This window comes from Peromyscus maniculatus, chromosome 19 (genome assembly GCF_049852395.1).
Source record: "Peromyscus maniculatus bairdii isolate BWxNUB_F1_BW_parent chromosome 19, HU_Pman_BW_mat_3.1, whole genome shotgun sequence".
Classification (NCBI taxonomy): Eukaryota; Metazoa; Chordata; class Mammalia; order Rodentia; family Cricetidae; genus Peromyscus; species Peromyscus maniculatus.
This window is the reverse complement of record NC_134870.1, coordinates 25,108,243-25,128,178: the sequence shown is the minus strand read 5'-3', so window position 1 is coordinate 25,128,178 and position 19,936 is coordinate 25,108,243. Positions and strand designations below refer to the sequence as shown.

The 19,936-nt window shown below is 40.0% G+C and overlaps 1 protein-coding gene across 1 annotated transcript in view; it reads right to left on the bottom strand.

Moving 5' to 3' along the window:
- Window positions 1-19,936, bottom strand: part of Ctnna1 (catenin alpha 1) — a 138,499-nt gene that overhangs the window by 66,261 nt on the left and 52,302 nt on the right. The window contains exons 4-7 of the mRNA XM_076554970.1: window positions 17,626-17,792; window positions 17,042-17,161; window positions 12,089-12,355; window positions 9,550-9,753 (exon numbers count right to left, since the gene is read on the bottom strand). Coding sequence (XP_076411085.1) covers window positions 9,550-9,753; window positions 12,089-12,355; window positions 17,042-17,161; window positions 17,626-17,792 — 758 coding nt within the window. The remainder of the gene's footprint in view (window positions 1-9,549; window positions 9,754-12,088; window positions 12,356-17,041; window positions 17,162-17,625; window positions 17,793-19,936) is intronic.

Genomic DNA, 19,936 nt, shown 5'->3' with positions numbered 1-19,936 from the left:
ACAGGGAAGGGGGTAGGGGGACCATGACGACACTTGCTATCTTTCTCATCCACACTGCTGCTCCCCACGGCCTCTCGTCACCTCACTGTGCTCTTCTCTTCCCCTTTAGTGTCCACTGCTTCCTGAAACATCACCCTACTATGTGCACACAGATCCCAGAAGAATTAGCTGAAACATCACCCTACTATGTGCACACAGATCCCAGAAGAATTAGCTGAAACATCACCCTACTATGTGCACACAGATCCCAGGAGAATTAGCTGAAACATCACCCTACTATGTGCACACAGATCCCAGGAGAATTAGCTGAAACATCACAGGTACTAGCAAGTCTACCAAGTGAGGAGTAAAATAAAAACTCCTGGTGGTTGCAGGAAGAAAATGATGGAAAGAACAGCATCCTCAAACATCTAATACAATGACAGCCCACCACAATAATGATGAGCAACATCATTTTCTTAACTTTGCATAATGGGATTTCCCAAACATATCCTAGTCAGGTTTCTGTGATAAAACAGCATGACCAAAAGCACCCTGGGGAAGAAAGGGTTTATTTCAGCTTACATGTCCAATTTTTCACCAACAATATAGCATTTTTCCCCTCCTCACCTTCCACTCCTGGTATAGCCTGGTACTTGCTATTTAGACCAAGCTGGCCTCAAACTCAAGAGAGCCACCTGCCTCTGCCTCTCAAGTTCTGAGATTAAATGTGACTCAATCAAAGGAAAAGTAACTCCAACCATGAATTCAGAGTTAACTTTAAAGAGTAATTAGCAAGGAAGCCATGGCATATGATGACACACTGCATTCTACTTCACAGACTAACAGAAACTGCAATAATCACAAAACCAGAAATTAGAATATGTGTAACTATAAAACCACACAGCAGGCTGATTATTCCAACATGTCTGAAAATAAAATTTGCAAAACAACTTACTGGTCAAATGTTACTTTAGCGTGAAGCAAACTTAAAGAAAACATCTTCCTCATGAGCTTCCAGGTCACCCCCTTCTGAAAAGGCCTTACAGCCATTTTTTGAGAATGACCAAAGAAACAGTCATTCTTTGGTTCAATATGCCAAGTGTTCTACTTTCAAATAAACAAGCTATCTAGTGACTAGCAAGTAGTACTAATTAGCAACCATCACAGGTGACCATAGACATCCCAGCTCAAAAAAATAAGGACATGCACTCAAGAGAAGAAAAATATTATACTCTGCAAACATTCGTTCTTCTAATTTTGTATGATGACAAAGATGTGTCAACCAAGAAGGCAATTTTCAATGGAAGGCCTGAAGTCAGGGTTGGAAACATCCTGAAAAAACAAGGCTCTCTTTGTCCTGAGGAAGGACAATTTTGAAGCAGTGCTTACAGAAGAACTGAAACCGCCTGTCATAAAGCATCTACACATGCAATTCTAAACAACTGCATTTTGGGGACTGGGGGAGGGGCATGCCACCCTAAATCAGAAAGAACACACACACACACACCATGGTTGGCTTGAGCACTGCCAAGAACCATTAATCCCAGCCCAACATCCTTTAAGAGTACTCGGAAGGTAAAAGCAGGAAGATCACAAGTTCAAGGTTCAAGGTCATCATTTCCTACATCAACCTCTGCTTAACAAAATAAAATAAACCATAATCTTAATGAGTACTACTACCTTAAGCCCTCTAAATCACCTCACTATTCCAAAGCAAGATTTTTAGATGAATGAAAAAAAGAAATTAGTATAGAAAGTTATCAGTCACATATGCACATTATATGTACAATGTGTATTTGTGTGCTGTGACTAGGATTCACTGTGTAGCCCAGGCTGGTCTGAACTTACTAGGTCGCCCAAGTGAGCCTCAAACTTGTGACCTTCCTGTTTCTCTCTCCGGGGTTATAGAATAGTAACTATGAAACACAATGGCCAGCAAGCTTTCAGTTTCAGATACTTGTCATATAAGGCATTATGCATAAAATAAATAGGTAGCCTCCCCAAACCACAAATTTGTTATATTCAAACAATCACATGATTTTAAATAAATTATTAGAAATATATGACAGCTTTGCCAAAAGCTAAAGCTACCTTGGACCAAAATGAATGAGAAAGAACATGAGCCAGACCCAAAGGATACATCTATAATACAACTCCCACACCTACGGCTAGAGATTCGTTGCAGAACAGGGGTTAGAGAGATTGTAAGAGCCAGAGGAACAGGAAGTTTGCTGTGGAATTGTGTCTCCTAGGAATGTCAGAAGCAAGCTACACCATAAAGTCTCACCAACATGACTACCTAAACATGAGCTGAACAAAACCATGCTAAACCAGATGGGAAAAGCTCACAAGGCTTCACCCACACAAAGAACTACAAGCAACTAAGGAACTCTGAGAGCTGGAGAAAACCACCTAGGAAAGACACACCAGTTGGTTATCCCATACTAAATGGTCAGCCCTGAAAACATACACACAAGTAACATTATACAGACTGAGTGAATTGTACTTCTGTATTTAGTTAGAGCGCACGCGCGCACACACACACACACACACACACACAGACACACTCTAGGAGTGGGGGGCAGACGGAGAGTGATTCCAGGAAAGAATTTGCAAAACTGAGAGGGGATTAACATCCAAACTAAGTGCATCCCCTTACTATAATGCAAAGTGAATATTAACTGCATTATATTCATGCCTTCCACACCAAACTAGTAGCAAACCAAATGAAAATGTTCTGCCTGATATATTAGCATAATGAAGTCTCCTCAGTATATGTCCAGTTCAATTCAAAAAATGGTCAGTTACTGTGTTCTTCTTTTGAGATCTTACAATTACCACATTTTAGAACAAAAACAAAGATCAAGTCTAGAGAATTTGGAGCTCAGTAGTTTACTTATAGCTATCGCAGAGGACCTGGGATCAATTCCTAGCACTCACACGGTGACTAATAGCATCCATTAACTCCAGTCCCACGAGATCAGACGCCCTCTTCCTGACCTCCACAGGTACCAGGGGCATAGGGGGGACAAAGAAATACATACAGACTCAACACTCAGACATAAAATAAAACAAAAATATTTAAAAACAAGGATTAAATGTATCCTTAAGGGGCTGAACAGACGGCTCAAGTAGTCAAGAGCACTTGTTCTTACAGAAGTTCAATTCCCAGCACCTACATGGTGGATCACAGCCATTCTTAACTCCAGTTCAGGGGGATCCCTAAGTCTTCATCTCACCTGAGGGCACAAGGCACATACATGGTACAGATGTACATGAAAACAAAACATTCGTACAATAAAGTAAATAAATCTTGAGGGTTTTTGTTTGTTTTAATGTATCCTTAAGAAACATCGTCTTGGGCTGGAGAGATGGCTCAGAGGTTAAGAGCACTAGCTGTTCTTCCAGAGGTCCTGAGTTCAATTCCCAGCAACCACACGGTGGCTCACAACCATCTGTAATGAGATCTGGCACCCTCTCCTGTGTACATACTAAATAAATAAATAAATCTAAAAAAAAAAAAAGAGTTTTAAACAAAAAAAAAAAAGAAAAAAGAAACATCGTCTTAGCTGGGCACAGTGGTAGCTCACATCTGTACTTCCGGTACTCTAGGAGGCCAAGGCAGGAGGATGCCTAAATTTTAAGGCCAGCTTGGGCAACATATGGTAAAACTAACTAAAACAAAGAGAAGGAAGAAGAGGAGAGAAAGACAGACAGACCGACAGGTAGGCAGGCAGGCAAGCAGACACAGATACAAATAAACATGTCTTTACCATCTTTGACCTAACACAGACCTGCAACCTAAAACTAAAGTTCTAAGCATGAGGAAATACAAGGTATAATGGCTATTATACATGGACTACTGTACCATTCTGGACAATTCAATTAGAATTATCCAACAGAAATAATATGCAAATCAGAAACATACACTACATATATCTTTAAATTTTCTAATGCTCACTTTTAATAAAGCACAAAATAAAACAAGATTTTACTTATTTTGATACTAATCGAACTATTTTACGTTCTTTTTGCATACTAAGTCTTTGGAATATAGTATTCAGTTTATATATACATTATAGCGATAGATAGATAGATAGATAGATAGATAGATAGATAGATAGATAGATAGATAGATAGATAGATAGATAGATAGACAGATAGATAGACAGACAGACAGATATAATCACCTGTCAAATTTCAAGTATTCTGGCTACACAAATGGCTAACACAAGAAAAAGCACAGAGCTAGAGCTATGTATGTCCACAGAATAAAGCTTATTCTCACCAATTTTACAAGCCCTCATCCAGTTATATATGACCATACACTGTTGAGTAAGACTGCTGAAGATAAAATCAAATGGATTTCATTTCAAAAACTGAGTGTCCTTTATGCCCTAAACATTGTGTTACACTAACCTAACAGCAAACTGTAAATCCTACTTAAGCAAGTATTTTGTGCTTATATACAGAACCAAGTATTAGGCTTAAGAAAACTTTTTTCCCTTTGAGACAGGGTTTTATTACTACACAGCCTAGACTGGCCTCACACTCAGTCGGTCCTCCTGCATACCAGGCTCCTGGGTGCTGAGACTGACTAAAGCATGCACAGCCACACCAAGCTTAATTGTTTCAATGCACTTATTTTGAAATCTCAAAGATTATGGCGCTCATCCAAAGCAGGTCTTTTTCTCTAGAACCTCCATACCCAGTGCAACTTTAGGTTGACAGATGAGAAGCAAAATAAGCTGACCTGCAATCAGCAGGTTTGACTTTAATGGAACTGAGAAGGCATTTGTAAAACCACAAGGATCTATCTACTCTAAACCCTTCTGCTGCCATGCATCTGTGGCATTGCCATGTTAAGAGAGTCAGCTGTATTACTTTTACATCAGTATCCATCATTTGCAGCCTATACAGTGAGTGAACTATAAAGACAAGACTACTTAACTTTTCATCCCTTCAAACTACGATGCAAACAGGCTGCTGGCCTCCTTGCCCTTAGAGCCTTTAAAGGAGAATTTGGTATTCACCTAATTTGAGTTTGACCTCATTCCGACCTAAGACATTACTTTTACTAATTACCTACTTCAGAGTCCTTGGGTTTAATTTTTTCCCCAAAAAATGTTACCTGTATAACAAGACATTCAAGAAGACAGACAGACAGACAGACAGACAGACAGACAGACAGACAGACACACACACACACACACAGACACACACACACACACACACACACACACACACACACACACACGGTCTATAAGAGTAAGATTGAAGGTTTTTTTCTTTTTCCACACATGCAAATTTATCCAAAATTGTTCATTTTACTCATTCTCCCAAGTCAGCATGAATTCATTAAGCATCCTTTTAGTGAGTACGTCGAGCATTATACAGACCATAAGAGTTTTTTTTAATAGTTCAGAAGGCTTCCAAAAGTTTAAAACCTACTTTCAGAAATGACATTAATAAAAGAAATACAATTAACAATTCAAGGCAGTGTACAGTTAGGTGCAAAACTGCAAGCCCTGAGGAGACTGTAAGTAATGGTACAGTTTAAAACTGTCTTCAGCAAGAGATGGAGGGAAACATGGAAACTGCAATAACACGATCAACAATGTCCTACTACAGACACAGGCTTGGCTTTGTCTGACCCAGCAAGCCAAAGAGAGAAATGGAGAAATTCCAGCAAGTTTAAAATAAAGAAACGGGGGTAGGGGGTGATGGACAACTCCTGCATCCTCTGCAAGAGCATAAGTACTTTTTAACTGTATAATGAATGCATCGTTGTCTGCCTATACGCTTGTCATGTGTATGCCAGAGACCCTCAGATCATCTGAAACTAGAGTTACTGATAGTTATCAACCATATCTGGGTGCTGGGAATCAAACCTGGGTCCTCAACAAGAGCAGCCCACACCCTTAACCAATGAGCCATTTCTCCAGGCCCCAATTCCTATAAAATGTTTACTGTACCATTAATGACATTCTTATTATCTCCTTGTAGAGAACCAGTCTGTTTCAAAATGGAGGAATCATACCTCCTCTTACATGATGTTCAAGACATTGCTCTGTACATAACATATGTTAATATAAAACTGGTCAGGCCAGGCGGTGGTGGCGCATGCCTTTAATCCCAGCACTCGGGAGGCAGAGGCAGGCGGATCTTTGTGAGTTCGAGGCCAGCCTACGGAGCGAGATCCAGGAAAGGCACAAAGCTACACAGAGAAACCCTGTCTTGGGGGGGGGGGGGGAATGGTCAGTTAAATTATGATTGTTCTTAGGGGTTTGAAATATTTCCATGTGTTTCTCAAGCAAAAGCCTATGTACAGTTGCTTATAATTCTTTGGGCCATTTCTCCATTCTTCCAAAGTGCTCCACTGCCTTTCTCTTTTATCTTCACCACATTAATTCCTTATCTACATTTATTCCTTTTTTTTTTTTTTTTTTTTTTTTTGGTTTTTCGAGACAGGGTTTCTCTGTGTAGCTTTGCGCCTTTCCTGGAACTCACTTGGTAGCCCAGGCTGGCCTCGAACTCACAGAGAGATCCGCCTGGCTCTGCCTCCCGAGTGCTGGGATTAAAGGTGTGCGCCACCACCGCCCGGCTATTCCTTATTTTTAAAAAGATTTCATTTTATTTTATTGAGGCAAGGTCTCACTATGTAGCTGTGGCTGGCTTAGAACTTATGGAGATCCACCTACCTCTTCCTCCCAAGTGCCAGGATTAAAGGCATGTGCCACCACCTCACCCCCACCTTTTATTTTATTTTTAATTATGTGTATATTTGTGTATCTGTATGTGGATTTGTGTATTTGAGTGCAATGCCTTCAAAGACTATAAGGCATCAGATTGGAGTTACAGGTGGTTGTGAGCTGCCCAGTATAAGTACTGGACACTGAACTTGGGTCCTCTGGAAGAGTAGGAAACACTCTTAACCACTCTTAACCATTGTAGATTATTACTTTAAGGTGTTACTTTTGTTCATGTTGCATTTGTTTAACTCTGTGAAGCTGTGTTACTGTGCCTGTCTAAAACACCTGATGGTCTAATAAAGATCTGACGGCAATAGCGAGGCAGAAAAAAGGATAGGCGGGGCTGGCAGGCAGAAAGAATAAATAGAAGGAGAAATTCGGGAGGAAAGAAGCAGCAGCCAGAGAAAGAGGAGGACATCTGGGGCCAACCACCCAGCTACACAGTAAGTCACGGAGTAAGAAACAAAGAAATGAATACTGGAATAGAAAAGGAAAACCCAGAGGCAAAAGATAGAATAATTTTAAGTTAAGAAAAGCTGGCTAGAAATAAGCCAAGCTAAAGCCAGGCATTTATAAGTAAGAATAGGCCTCCATGTGTGATTTATTTTAGAGCTGAGTGGTGAGCACCCCACACACCCCCACAAAAGAGCAAAAACAAACAACAACACTTAACTGGGCCTTCAACGCTAATTCCATTAATTTTGAGACAGGGTTTCACTGTGTATCACTGGCTAGCCTGGAACTCGAGATTCAACTGCCTGTAGAGTGTGTAGGCCATCACTCCCAGCTTTCTATTAACTCTTGACAAGACTGAGAAAACCAGACTAGGAAGCTGAATCCTCAAGCTCCTGGAAAACAAAGCATAGCCACAGGTGTTAGGACAGCTATAGCGGACCTGCACAGAGAAAGGACACAAGAAAACCTGTGGTGTTGCATGTGATCCCGCTGCATTACAGAGTTTCCAGATGCTCTCAATGGGAAACAGTGTGATGTTTTTCCATGTTACATGAACTGATGAGGAAACGAAATAGCCAAACATCATTTCCCAATCTGAATCTCAAGAAAAGTTCTTTCCTGACCCCCACTACAATACTTACATTTTAGCCTAAACATCAAGTGTTATCCTAGTGCCCACCTAAGAGTGTTTCATTGTAGTCTGAGTATATCTTCAGTATGAATGTTCAGACATTTTCCTATATCCATAGCATAAAGAGAAAGTAACACTACTTGCATGAGAGCCAAGGGAGAAATCAGATTACTCATGACCAGAGTGACTGGGGAAAGTCTGAGCAATCTCATAATTCAAGGGCTATTTTGTAGACTATTTAGAAAGCTCTACATTATCGTACTTCTATTGGAGTATATTCAAAGTGGTTTCCTAATCACAAATGCACTAGACACTTCTACACGACCTTCAGCACTATACAAAACAACAGATGATCCACATACACATTCTGGTTCATGATTCCTACATTATCAGATCCTCTTCAACCTATATACTTTTTCGTATTTTTATGTTCAAGCACAGACAAGCATGTTTTTAATGCATCCCATATTTCCACTGTGACTATCAACCACTATCTATTTTAACTCAACTTCTAATCTCATTTTTCTCAGTCAGACCGCCTACAATCAAAGCATGGCAACAACTTAAAATACTACACTTCACCAACTTCACAACACGGTTAAATTAGGTACAACAGAAAAGCACTCATCTTCACACAAGGAACAGCATCATGGCTCACCATTACCCTTTCATTTATAAAGTCATGTAAGTGAACAAAACAAAATGTGTAGCAAAGAACATATGAGAAAAGACCATTAACCAATAGCTTCATTTGTAAAAGTGTTAAATAAGTAAAACAAAAAATAAAACCACTAGGAATAACTAATTTGTTTCATCGCTTCTCCCTTTAAAACACTTTATTCTGAAAAATATTAAAATGTATTAATAGTTAATGAAACAGTTCTCTATTGTACACAGTAACAATATCTTCACTATATCAAGTGCTCAAGGATGAGGTCATTCATACTCAGCACACCACAGCCAAAGACTCAGATCCACTGTTATTTATACAAAGCAAAGTAGTGTCAGCATGGGGCAGTCCGTTTAGTAGGAGCACAGGCGATCCTTTAAGATACTTTTATTTATTTATTCCTTCCTTAGAACAGCAAAATACTGGGTATTCAGTCTAAATAACAGTAATCTTAAGCTGGAACTAAATAATTGGAGTGGCAGAAGTATAAAGGAAGGAGAAGGAAAGGCATATAAAGATAGAAAATCAACAGTTACGGTATTTCTACAGTTAAAAATGTCAAACATCAAATTTTATAACATTGCTTTCTTTCTGATGTACAGGCGCACAGGTGTGTGTGTGTGTGTGTGTGTGTGTGTGTGTGTGTGTGTGTGTGTGTGTGTGTGTGTGTGTGTGTGTAAGCCTCTGGTGTCTTCCTCAGTTGCTTTCCAGGTTATCTTTTTTAGACAGGTTTCTTCCTGAGCTGGGAGCTCACAGATTTGGCTAGACTGGCTGGCTAATAAGACCCAGATATCCACCTGCCTCTATCTCCCAGGTGTGGGATTATAGGCAAGCACCACCATACCTAGTTTTTTACATAGGTGCTAAGGACCTGAATTCAAGTCGTCACCCTTGTACAGCAAGACTTTAAAGACTGAGCCATTTCTCCAGCCCCACATTAGATAAAGCACCATTCTAGGTGAATGAATGAATGAATGAATGAATGTTTTTTGAGGGGCCACCAACAGTCATAAAACATTCCTCAGACATCTTAGTTAAAGAGAAGTTCTGACACTCACGTTGCCCATGTACTCTGAGAGCAGGTCCTGTAGAGCCTGGCGGACAGCGTTACACTCTGCCACAATGCGCTCACGCCGGTCATCACGTGTGCAGGATGAGTCAGCCATCAGGGCAGCTCCACTAATAATGCTCTCCAGACGCTCCTCCAGTGAAGGCCTAAAGCGCTCCTCGCTGAAGCTCAAGGGATCCACAATGATTTGTTTCTACAGAGAAAGTGTTACTGATATTAATACTCATTTCTGTTCCCTCAATTATTCAAAAGGCAAGGAAAGTATTGATCAGGGATATCAAGATATAATCCCAACACCTAAAAATCGTTCTTCATAACAAAGGCCATGCCATGTAAGTTGCCAAACCATATCAGCAATCACTTCTCAAAGAGGGCACTATTAACCAAACAGGGCCTGAATAAAGTATGATATCACAAATGCAAACACATGTATCATGTTCATACTATTTTCCTTAAACATCTAAAGGTCAGCCTGCATAGTATTGGTTATTAAAATTATCAAATGATGATTATAAGGAAAATAAGAACTCTCTTCATGTGCAGTCTGTAACTGCTATAAGACAGAACTGCTTGAGCATAAAAAATTTTAAACAATTAAAATACTGACTTTTACTCCTGAAGAAATGCATTTATAATGAACTTATGATCAATTATTCTCATCCCCATTAAATACAACTGACCTTCACATCAATAAATGTCTACACAAATATTTTGGTTTTAATTTTTCTTTTCTTCATAGAGTATGTCCTTAATAATTTCAACTTAAATGCCAATTTTTTTCCCTGCCAAAAGCTTGGTATTTTTCAGAGAGTAAACATTTCTCTCTTTCCTTCCAAAGAACCTTCAGTTTTGAAAGTGATCATGCAACACCTCCAGTTAATTATTAGACTGTTTTTCTCGCTGGATTTGGTTATTAGAGGACTTCTCTGATCAAAGTTGAAGACAGGGCTGGAGAAGTAGCTCAGCAGTGGAGCACTGGCCAAAGCATGTGCAAGGCCCTGCATTAACCTCCAGCACTGTCAAGTCCTGGGGAGGAAACGACAAAACACCTTCTGAACCACAACAATGAAGAAATGGTCACAGATTGTGACACTGTCACAGAACTATAATGTAGAGATTATTTAGTACAGCCCCCTCATCTTACAAATGAAGAAATTGTCACCCTAAAAAAAAATGGGGTTTTCTAATCTACTATTCAATTTAGTGCAAACATGGTCCTTAGCACCTTGAAAAGACAAATATCTGATGTTACCAAATCTGAAGCAGAAGAAAACAATGGTAGGAGTATGTTACAAGATGTGTCCTAACAACTCTAAAGGTCATTTCACGTTTAATTCTGTGACAGAAGAACCAGACGCTAAATTCAGTGGGACTCTGCCTAGCGTGAATGGATGAGACCTTGAGTTTAATTTTCTGCAATACAAAAAAATAAAACTCTAGGTAAAAACTCAGTTCCAATACCATTGTCTTTAGGCATAACACTGCCTTTCTATTCTCATGCTTTATTAAAAGGCCTAAATCACTGCATATCAGCAAGAACCAATTACCCATGATCAAAGACAGAGAAGACACAAAAGCCAAAAAAATAAATAAATAAATAAATTAAAAAAAGCTGTTGAAAACAAAATACATTCTATCACCTTGATGCTACACTTCAAAACATTTCAATTATGAAAGATGATATCTATACCTGTTTTTCTAACAACTGGTTTAAAACAAAGCTAGTCATGATGATACATGGGGAGGTTGAGGCACGGTGGTGGAATGGAGGCCAGCCTGGGCTACACAGCCAGACCCAATTTCAAAAAAAAAAAAGAGAGAAACAACCACCTTAAACTACTGCCACCTACTGGAGGTCATGACTCCTCTGGATTAGAATTACAAACAAAGCACAATACATTGATGTGAGGACCAAGGATAAGAGGTACACATCATATACACAGGAGAGATGTAGGGCATCATCTATAAAAGCATTATGATAAAAAATTGAATTTCAAATCTGTTTCAATGTGGTTAAATTGTTGTGTTCATGGCTCAAAGCAAATCACAGAGAACAGCAATCTATCTAATAGTCAGGTAAAGTTAGGATGGCAGCAATATAATTTATCTACACCTCTCACTAGACCATGAGTTCCCCAGAGACGAAGTCTCCACACACTTTGTTTGCTTCTGTATCTATCACAGGTCCATTGGCCAGATGGTCAAAATCCTGGTTGGAATGAACCAGACTCATAGTCTCAATAAGGACCATATTAAAAGGAAAAACCAACCACACAAGGAAACATAAGTTGCATAAACGAATGCAGAAGTTTAACCCCATTGGAAAAAGGAGAGAAAGAAAAGAAAAACGCTTTAAGCCAAGTTACAATAAAGTACACTTATGACTCATAACAATTTTTTTCTACTTAGATTACAAATTTAATTGAAAAATGGGCTTTCATCACAAGCCTTGATTATATTTCCCCAGGAACCAGTTATCTTTTGGCAGCTGGTGAAGAGCCCAAAGTTTCCTTCCAAATATAACTTACATCAAAGTTGTTGAGAGCATATGCGAGCTCCCCGCCGCCGCCACCCTGGTGTTGGGAGGCATCCGATGCAGTAGCCTGGGCTGCATTAGAAATGCCTGTGACCGCTTGTTGTAGCTGCTTGTATATCAGGTCCCGGTTGGCTTTATAGGCTGCAACATCAGGGTGCTGTAGGCATGCCTGGGATGCAGTATAGAGGATTGGAACATTTTTCTGCAGGATTCCTCTAGCTGCAGCCATCTGATCACGATGGCCCACATCTTTCAGTTCCTAAAATAATAAAATAAAAAATTGGAGGGTTTTTATGTTTCATTCATATCAAGACATCTCTGTGTTAACCTAGCCTGGAAGTAAGTTAAGACGGAGCTCTGACATCACAAGCCTTGACTTGAATCTCTTAGCCTACTTTTTCCTGGCCATTTGTTGTGTCCTTACTGTGAACTGTGTTGTTTTTCCTTATGCAAAACAGGAACAGTATTATAGCTCTTTTAGCATCTTAAGAAATAAAATGGGATAATGTATACAAAGCACCTAGAACCAAGTTAGTACTAAATAAGACATGAAACAAAAGTCACAACATAAAACTATTTAACACCTTAATCAGGTCCATATAACTAAAATAGATATACAAGTCCACACAGACATATTAAAAGAAAATAAGAGAATTTAAGTTATCTAAGTTCATTATAAGAATTTTATGAAATTTAGAACACAACACCCTGTGTGTATAAACTTTGCAAACCAACTAGGGGTGGATATGACCAGCTGTTCTCTTAAGTATACAACACCGCCTCCCCTTTTTCCTACCAGAGGAACATTCCAGAACACAAAACAATACTCTCTTCACAAAGAAAGATCAACCAGGTCACTTGCCACTAAGTCACAAAGTAAAGGCTCATATGCTCCATGATTCCAATCCACGACAGTATTATTCTGTAAATGTGGTCCTAAGTAAAAATGTCCTTTTTCATTTCCTCTACCCCATAATTACAAGGACATGAGGCTGCTGGCATTGTTCCGACTAATGACGTCTAGAACACTAAGTGGGATGGGTGTGCTAGGTAACTAGGACACACAGGACAGGAAGGGGCACTGCTGGCATCCGCTCATCACTGAAACTTAAAAACACAGGGATCCTTGATACATGTGGATCACTACAGAGGAAGAAGTAACCCCAAACTCTAAATCTGCTCCAGCAGTATTTTACATATGAACCTAAATTTTCAGTATTGTCACTAACTAAATACTAGAATACAAATTTAAATGATTTTCAGATTAGTATTACATGTATGAACAATAAGAGAAAAGTTAAGTTTACTCAAAAGTCTGACAGCTATTTAATGGCTCTCTTTTCTAGATGACTTCTTAATTAAACATTGGGACAGCAACAAGTTTCTTTCTTCTGAAACTTCATCTCCATTTGGGGGTTTACATCTTCATTCAAACCTTGCACAATGACAACTTATTTTTCTATCTAGAATTCTTTTCTCATTTAGAACCTGAATATTTGAGTAATAGTTCACAGCACACTGAATGGCCTGTAGTTACTACATTAGGCTACATACAGAAACAGGATCCTATAGATTTGGAGGGCCCAAGGTATGACAAGGGGCTCTGGCTAACACTGGGCTTACCCATGTGGCGTGCACATTCTGTGGGCATTTTCTAAATGTTTTGCTCTCACCACAATGCCAAGAACCTCTTAAGCCTCCTAGGGCCATACTTCCCTTTAAACACTTGTACTGTACAATCAGCCTTAATGTTCCTATGTGCTTAAAGGATACAGCAGCACAGGCTCTTACAAAGGCTATCGCAGACGCATGGTCATCTCAAGTTTACAGGTACCTTCCTAAGACACTGACTAGTCTAGGACAATAAACTTTCCCAAAGACTATATTGGGCTAAATATTAAAAAATTATCTTGTGGCTTTAGAGAGTTGGTGATGATCTCAAGAATCAAGTATAAGAGGCAACTGGCTAATCACGACACTGAAATAACTGGAACATATTTTCTCTGGGAGCATTTTCTGAACAAACTCTCATCTGCCAAGCATCAGGGATAAATTCTAAACAAAGAAGAGAATAACACTCAAATCTCATTTATCCTAGTTCTAAAATTCTACTTTCCCTCTTTAGAGCCGTTTCTACCTTGTACAAGGTTTTTGTTAAAAGATAGGAAACCAAGTTTTTCTTAAAAGATAGGAAAATGAGGCTGGCGGTAGTGGCACATGCCTTTAATCCCAACACTGGGAGGCAGAGGCAGGCAGATCTCTTTGAGTTCAAGGCTAGCCTGGTCTACAGAGTGAGATCCAAGAAAGGTGCAAAGCTACACAGAGAAACCCTGTCTCAAAAATCAGAGAGAGAGAGAGAGAGAGAGAGAGAGAGAGAGAGAGAGAGAGAGAGAGAGAGAGAGAGAGAGAGAGAGAGAGAGAATGGACACTAATGCAAGTATCAGTTTTGTAATATGAATAAATCAATCAAAAAGTATTCTTCAAGCTATCTAGTGCTGATTAATAATACCAATGTTGGTGGAAAGTGAGCTATAAAGCAACATGACAAGTTACTTACAGAAGAACTCTGTTCTCGATTGTGTCATGATTTCTGAACTTCACCAATCTGGTTACAGTTCAAGCAAACTAAGGACAATTAGAAAACATACAGAGGAAAAACTACTTCCCACAAATCTGACTTATCCATCCCACGCACGTGAACAAGAAACAAAAGCTAACCTCTAAGTCATCTAACAGACTCTACTAAAAGAACTGGAAATCCAAGTGAGACTTTCTTCTCATTTCCCTCTTGACAACATAGAACTGTGGCCATCGATACATCTGAGCAGACGTTTCTGGATAAAAGTGACTATGCCTGGTATATGCCGAAAGCCCAACCAGCACAGATTTTAACAAGTAAAACGCCAACAGAACCATCCCCAAAGAGCTGCCGGGACTTTCAGAAAACAATCACACAAGTCAGAGCAGGCAAACTAGCTATGGAATAAGAGGCACTGGGTTCTCCTCAAGATCTCAAAAAGCTTTCTGCATCTGAACAGGCAACACTTGAACATCACATACTCTGCATGTTGAGGAAGCACAGCTAACATGGAGGCCCAGTGGCGCCCTTTACAAACTGCACAGACCCACCCTTCTTCCCTCTGCCCTCACCTTTACTCTTGCTATGGTATCAATGTACCCAACCCCTTTGTTTCTGTCTTGGAAACAATGCCCCAAGTGACATTAATATTTGAAGATGGGGCCTTTGGGAAGCAAACAGAAATCAAATACTTCATGAAAAGTGAGACCCCTATGGTGACATTAGTGGCTTTGTAAGGCAAGAGGAGATTGGCCCGAGCAGTCTTGACAGAGGATGCTCGCTGCCTGCTTACAATACAGGAAGAAGGATCTTCTCAACTGCTGGATAATGGCGCGTTACTCTTGGACGTCCCAAACTTCCAGAACCAAATACAAATCTAAAGGTAAAAGAACTAAAGAACTAAGCAAACTACATTCCGGAATGTAGCTGAGTGTAAAACCCTTGCCAAGACCCTAAATTCAATCCCTGGATGGGACAGGGTAAATTAAGCATAATCTGTGAATCATAAAAATGAAGCATGTATCACTCAAAATCTCAAGAGGAAACCAGGCAATTTAATGAAAAATTAAAATGAAGACTACTACAAAGGAAGATGTACAGTGAAGGGTTCGAGGCAGTGGCAGTCACCAAAATCTAGAAGCAGGGTACAATGAGTGTGCCTTTAGCCACTTAGGACGAGCAGCAGGGACGGGGCCTATACCTAGCACCTCAGCTTCACTCTCCTCTCTCTTCCTATTTTCTGATCATGTTTCCACTGGCCAAACCTCAACAGGAAGCCAAGGAAAGGGAGCTTGTGGGTACATCCAGACAGGTTATGTTCCCGAGGCAGGAAAGAGCAAACAAGGAGAGAAAATAGACATAGAGAAACGAAGATTTCTTGGTACCTTATTTCAAGAACATTTAACATTTACTGATATTTCTCTCTGATACACTGAGATCATGTATAACAGTGGTTCTCAACCTTCCTAATGCTGCGACCCTTTAATACAGTTCCTCATGCTGTGCTGACCCCCAACCATAAAATAACTTCATTGCTACTTCCTAACTGTAATTTTGCTACTGTTATGAACTGTAAATATTTTTAGAACTAGAGATCCGCCAAAGGGTTGAGACATACAGGTTGAGAACCACTAATATATAAGGAACTCTCTCTCCTAAAGGACTCAGGGCACAGAAAAATTAACTCAGGCAACATTACTTTCTAGTAAGTTTCTACAATTAGACACAAATTCTGGACTGCTGCTATGTTTTACCTCAAGAATAGCATCTAGCCAAGCATCCTGGTGCATGCCTTCAATCCCAGCACTCAAACGTTTAAAAGAATATATAAGACAGGAAGATCACAAGTTTAAGGCCAGCCTTGAACTACTTAAAACAGAAGCATATTATGAAAATCTGAGTGGAAGTTAATTATAGCTTTGCTACTGGCACAGTACTAAAATTATTATTATTATTTTAAGTTTTTTTTCAAGACAGGGTTTCTCTATGTGTCCCTGGCTGTCCTGGAACTCACTCTGTAGACCAGGCTTACCTCAAACTCACCACCTGCCTCTGCCTCTCGAGTGCTGGGACTAAAGGCGTGCGCCACTGCAGCCGAGCTGAAAAGGAATCTCTTAATTTAAACACTTATTGAAACCACATGAACAGTGGAAAGTCATGATACCATTCGAAACAGTGGAAAGTCATGATACCATTCGAAAACTTAGGCAAACCGGGTCTTCTCCACTAGATAATACAATACTCTCCAGCCTGTTTTATATAGTGAGTTCCAGATCAACCAGGGCTGCATAGTAAGACCCTGTCTCAACAAACAAAGAAATAAGTAAGTAAATAACATTACAAAATGTCTGCAAATCATGCCTGTACCTGTTGTCTTTTCGCTGCCATAATGTTCAGCTTGTCCACTTCCGGTTTCAGAGCTTTGTACTGTATCCCTAAGTCTTGCTCGTTGCCAGCATTCCTCAATTTCAATATACCATCCTCCACCTAAAACACAACCCCAAAAGTAAAAACTCCAAGACAGACCAATCCATAGATAAAATGAGCAAATCCTAAGACTCCGTCTTCTTTAACAACTATTCAGAAAGCAATCCAAGCAAACATATGTAGCTGATAAACCCTCCTATTACAGAGTGCTTCAAAGGAGGTGAGGGCACCTATCAGTTTCTATTTTGGTTTTCTAATTATAGAACACCATCATCAGTACACAGAAACATATAATGGATATTTCAAAAAGGGAGAGTCAAAATCAACACCTTTGCTACAGCTTCTTCAGTTAAAGGGAGACTACAGTGGCCTATAGCAGAGTATCATATAGACACTTGAAATAGAGAAGAAGAAGAAATTGAACAAAGCCAAACTAAATTTTAATGCTAAACTAAGTATGGTCGGCATCACCTTCACTATGAAACATACAAAAAAAAGCATTTTAGATATAGACCCAAACTTACAACTTTCAGCTGAACGAGTAATTTGTAGACATCTGCCATGTCAGCCAGGATCAGGAGCCGAGTGACAGCAGAGAGCAGCGCTCGGGCCGCTCGCACCATGTTCCCCCGCTTCACAGAAGAGCACGGGTCATCTGCAAACTCCCCGGCTGCGCTCTTCATCACATCTCCTGTGCAGTGAAAACAAAGCCAGCGGGAGTTAACCCAGTAACTTATTTATTAAAAACTAAAGCTAAGCATGGCAGCGCACGCCTTTAATCCCAGTACTCGGGAGGCAGAGGCAGAGGGATATCTGTGAGTTCAAGGCCAGCCTGGGCTACAAATGGCCCAGGATAGCCAGGGTCATTTTACAGAGAAGCCTTGTCTGGGAAAAACAGAAGTAAATACTAAAGTCCTTTATGTAAAGGGTAAAGTAGCTCACACTCGTGACATCACAGAGAGTACTGTTCCTGCTTTCCTCCCTTTAGTTTGTACTAATCACTTGAGCATCCCTCATATAACACTGATAAAACATAACACCTAGAAAGTGACTAGACACTATATGACAGAAAGGCTTAAAAATACTTCTTCCTTTAACTAAATGATAATATACACCACCCTCACACACACAAAAAAGACACAGCCAGACATAGTGGTGATATTAAAAAATATTAGAAAATCAAATAACAGCAAATGACTGAAAGAAATCAGATAAACATTTACATCAACTGTAACATCTTCTAGCTTTCAGCCATAACAACTCCTTAATCTCCTATCAGGGGCCTTTTAGGAACAACAACAACAAAAATTCAAGTCACATTGACATCTGAGTGTGGTGACCCGTAACTGTAACCCCGCGTTCCTGAAGGTGAAGACTCTGGTTAAATGCTGGAGGCTACAAGTCAGACCCAGTCTCCCTATCACTCACCTCCCAAAAATCCAGTGAATAAATAATACCAAACGGTTCATTAAAACAATTCTGTATTCCCAAAACGGTGAATAGATATATAAATAAGCCTCTAACGAACTAAGTTCAAATGACCGCTTAAAATCGACCCCTGTAAAGAAACATGACCGTAAGATAAATAAGATTATTTTAATTTCTTTCCCACATGTGGGGGCGTGCGGGGGTGGGTGGGGGTTGTGGGTGACACAGTCTCACCTCTGAGTCCAGAGCTCTGGTCTGGCTAGCCAGCTTATTCTGGAGCTCTATCCTTGCCTTCCCGGTGCTGGGATTACAGGGGCCCCCACATCCCTCCAAACCTTACAGGGTTCTGAGGGTCCAAACTCAAGCCCCACACCTGCAGTACAAGCACTTTAACTGGCCCTTTTCCCAGTAAGATTTTAATAAGAGCCTTTTTTTTTTTTTTTAATTAAAAGCAAAAAGTTAATCAGCCATTCTTAAACCAGACCAGCAAGGTGACTCAGCAGATAAAAGTACTTGCCACCACAACTGACCACCTGAATTTAATCCCTGGAACCCACATAATGGAAGGAGAGAACCAACTCCCGTAAGTCAAACTCTGACCTCCTCATGCATGCCATGACACAGGCAAGCCTCTTTATATACCTCCCCTACAACACACATAAAATAACTAAAAATAGCCGGGCAGTGGTGGCACATGCCTTTAATCCCAGCACTGAGGAGGCAGAGCCAGGAGGATCTCTGAGTTCGAGACCAGCCTGGTTCTACAGAGTGAGATCCAGGACAGGCACCAAAAGTACACAGAGAAACCCTGTCTCGAAAAATAAATGGATGGATGGATGGATGGATGGATGGATGGATGGATGGACGGACGGACGGACAGATAATTTTCTCTCAGGATTTGAGAAGGCAACATAAAGTCAGCTTTGAATACATAAGAAGTTCACCCCAGACTGGTTACATAGACCCTGTGTCGTAAAAACAAACAAGTAAATAAGTCAATCAAGTGGTGGTGTACACCTTTAGTCTCAGCACTAGGAAAACAGGCAGCTATATTTCTGTGAGTTCAAGGCCAGATTGAGCTAATTAGTGAGTTCCAGGATATCAAGGGTTATACAGTGAGACCTTGTCTCAAAATAAAGGAATAAAAACAGATGTTAGTAAGCCTTTAAAGTATATTTCTAAGAGATCAAAGCTCTTCCTACACATAAACAAAAAGCTATCCCAGATGACATGGTCAACAAAAAGAATTGAGAATCTTACTGTTTCCCAGTACCTCCTCGTTAATTATACCACACATGGTATTTACTAAGATATAAAGGAGATTAAACTTCAGAGAACTTTGTACTTGGTAGCTCCGCGAGCCAAAGTGTTTTTAAGACAAGGACTTGAGTTCCAGCATGAGAATCC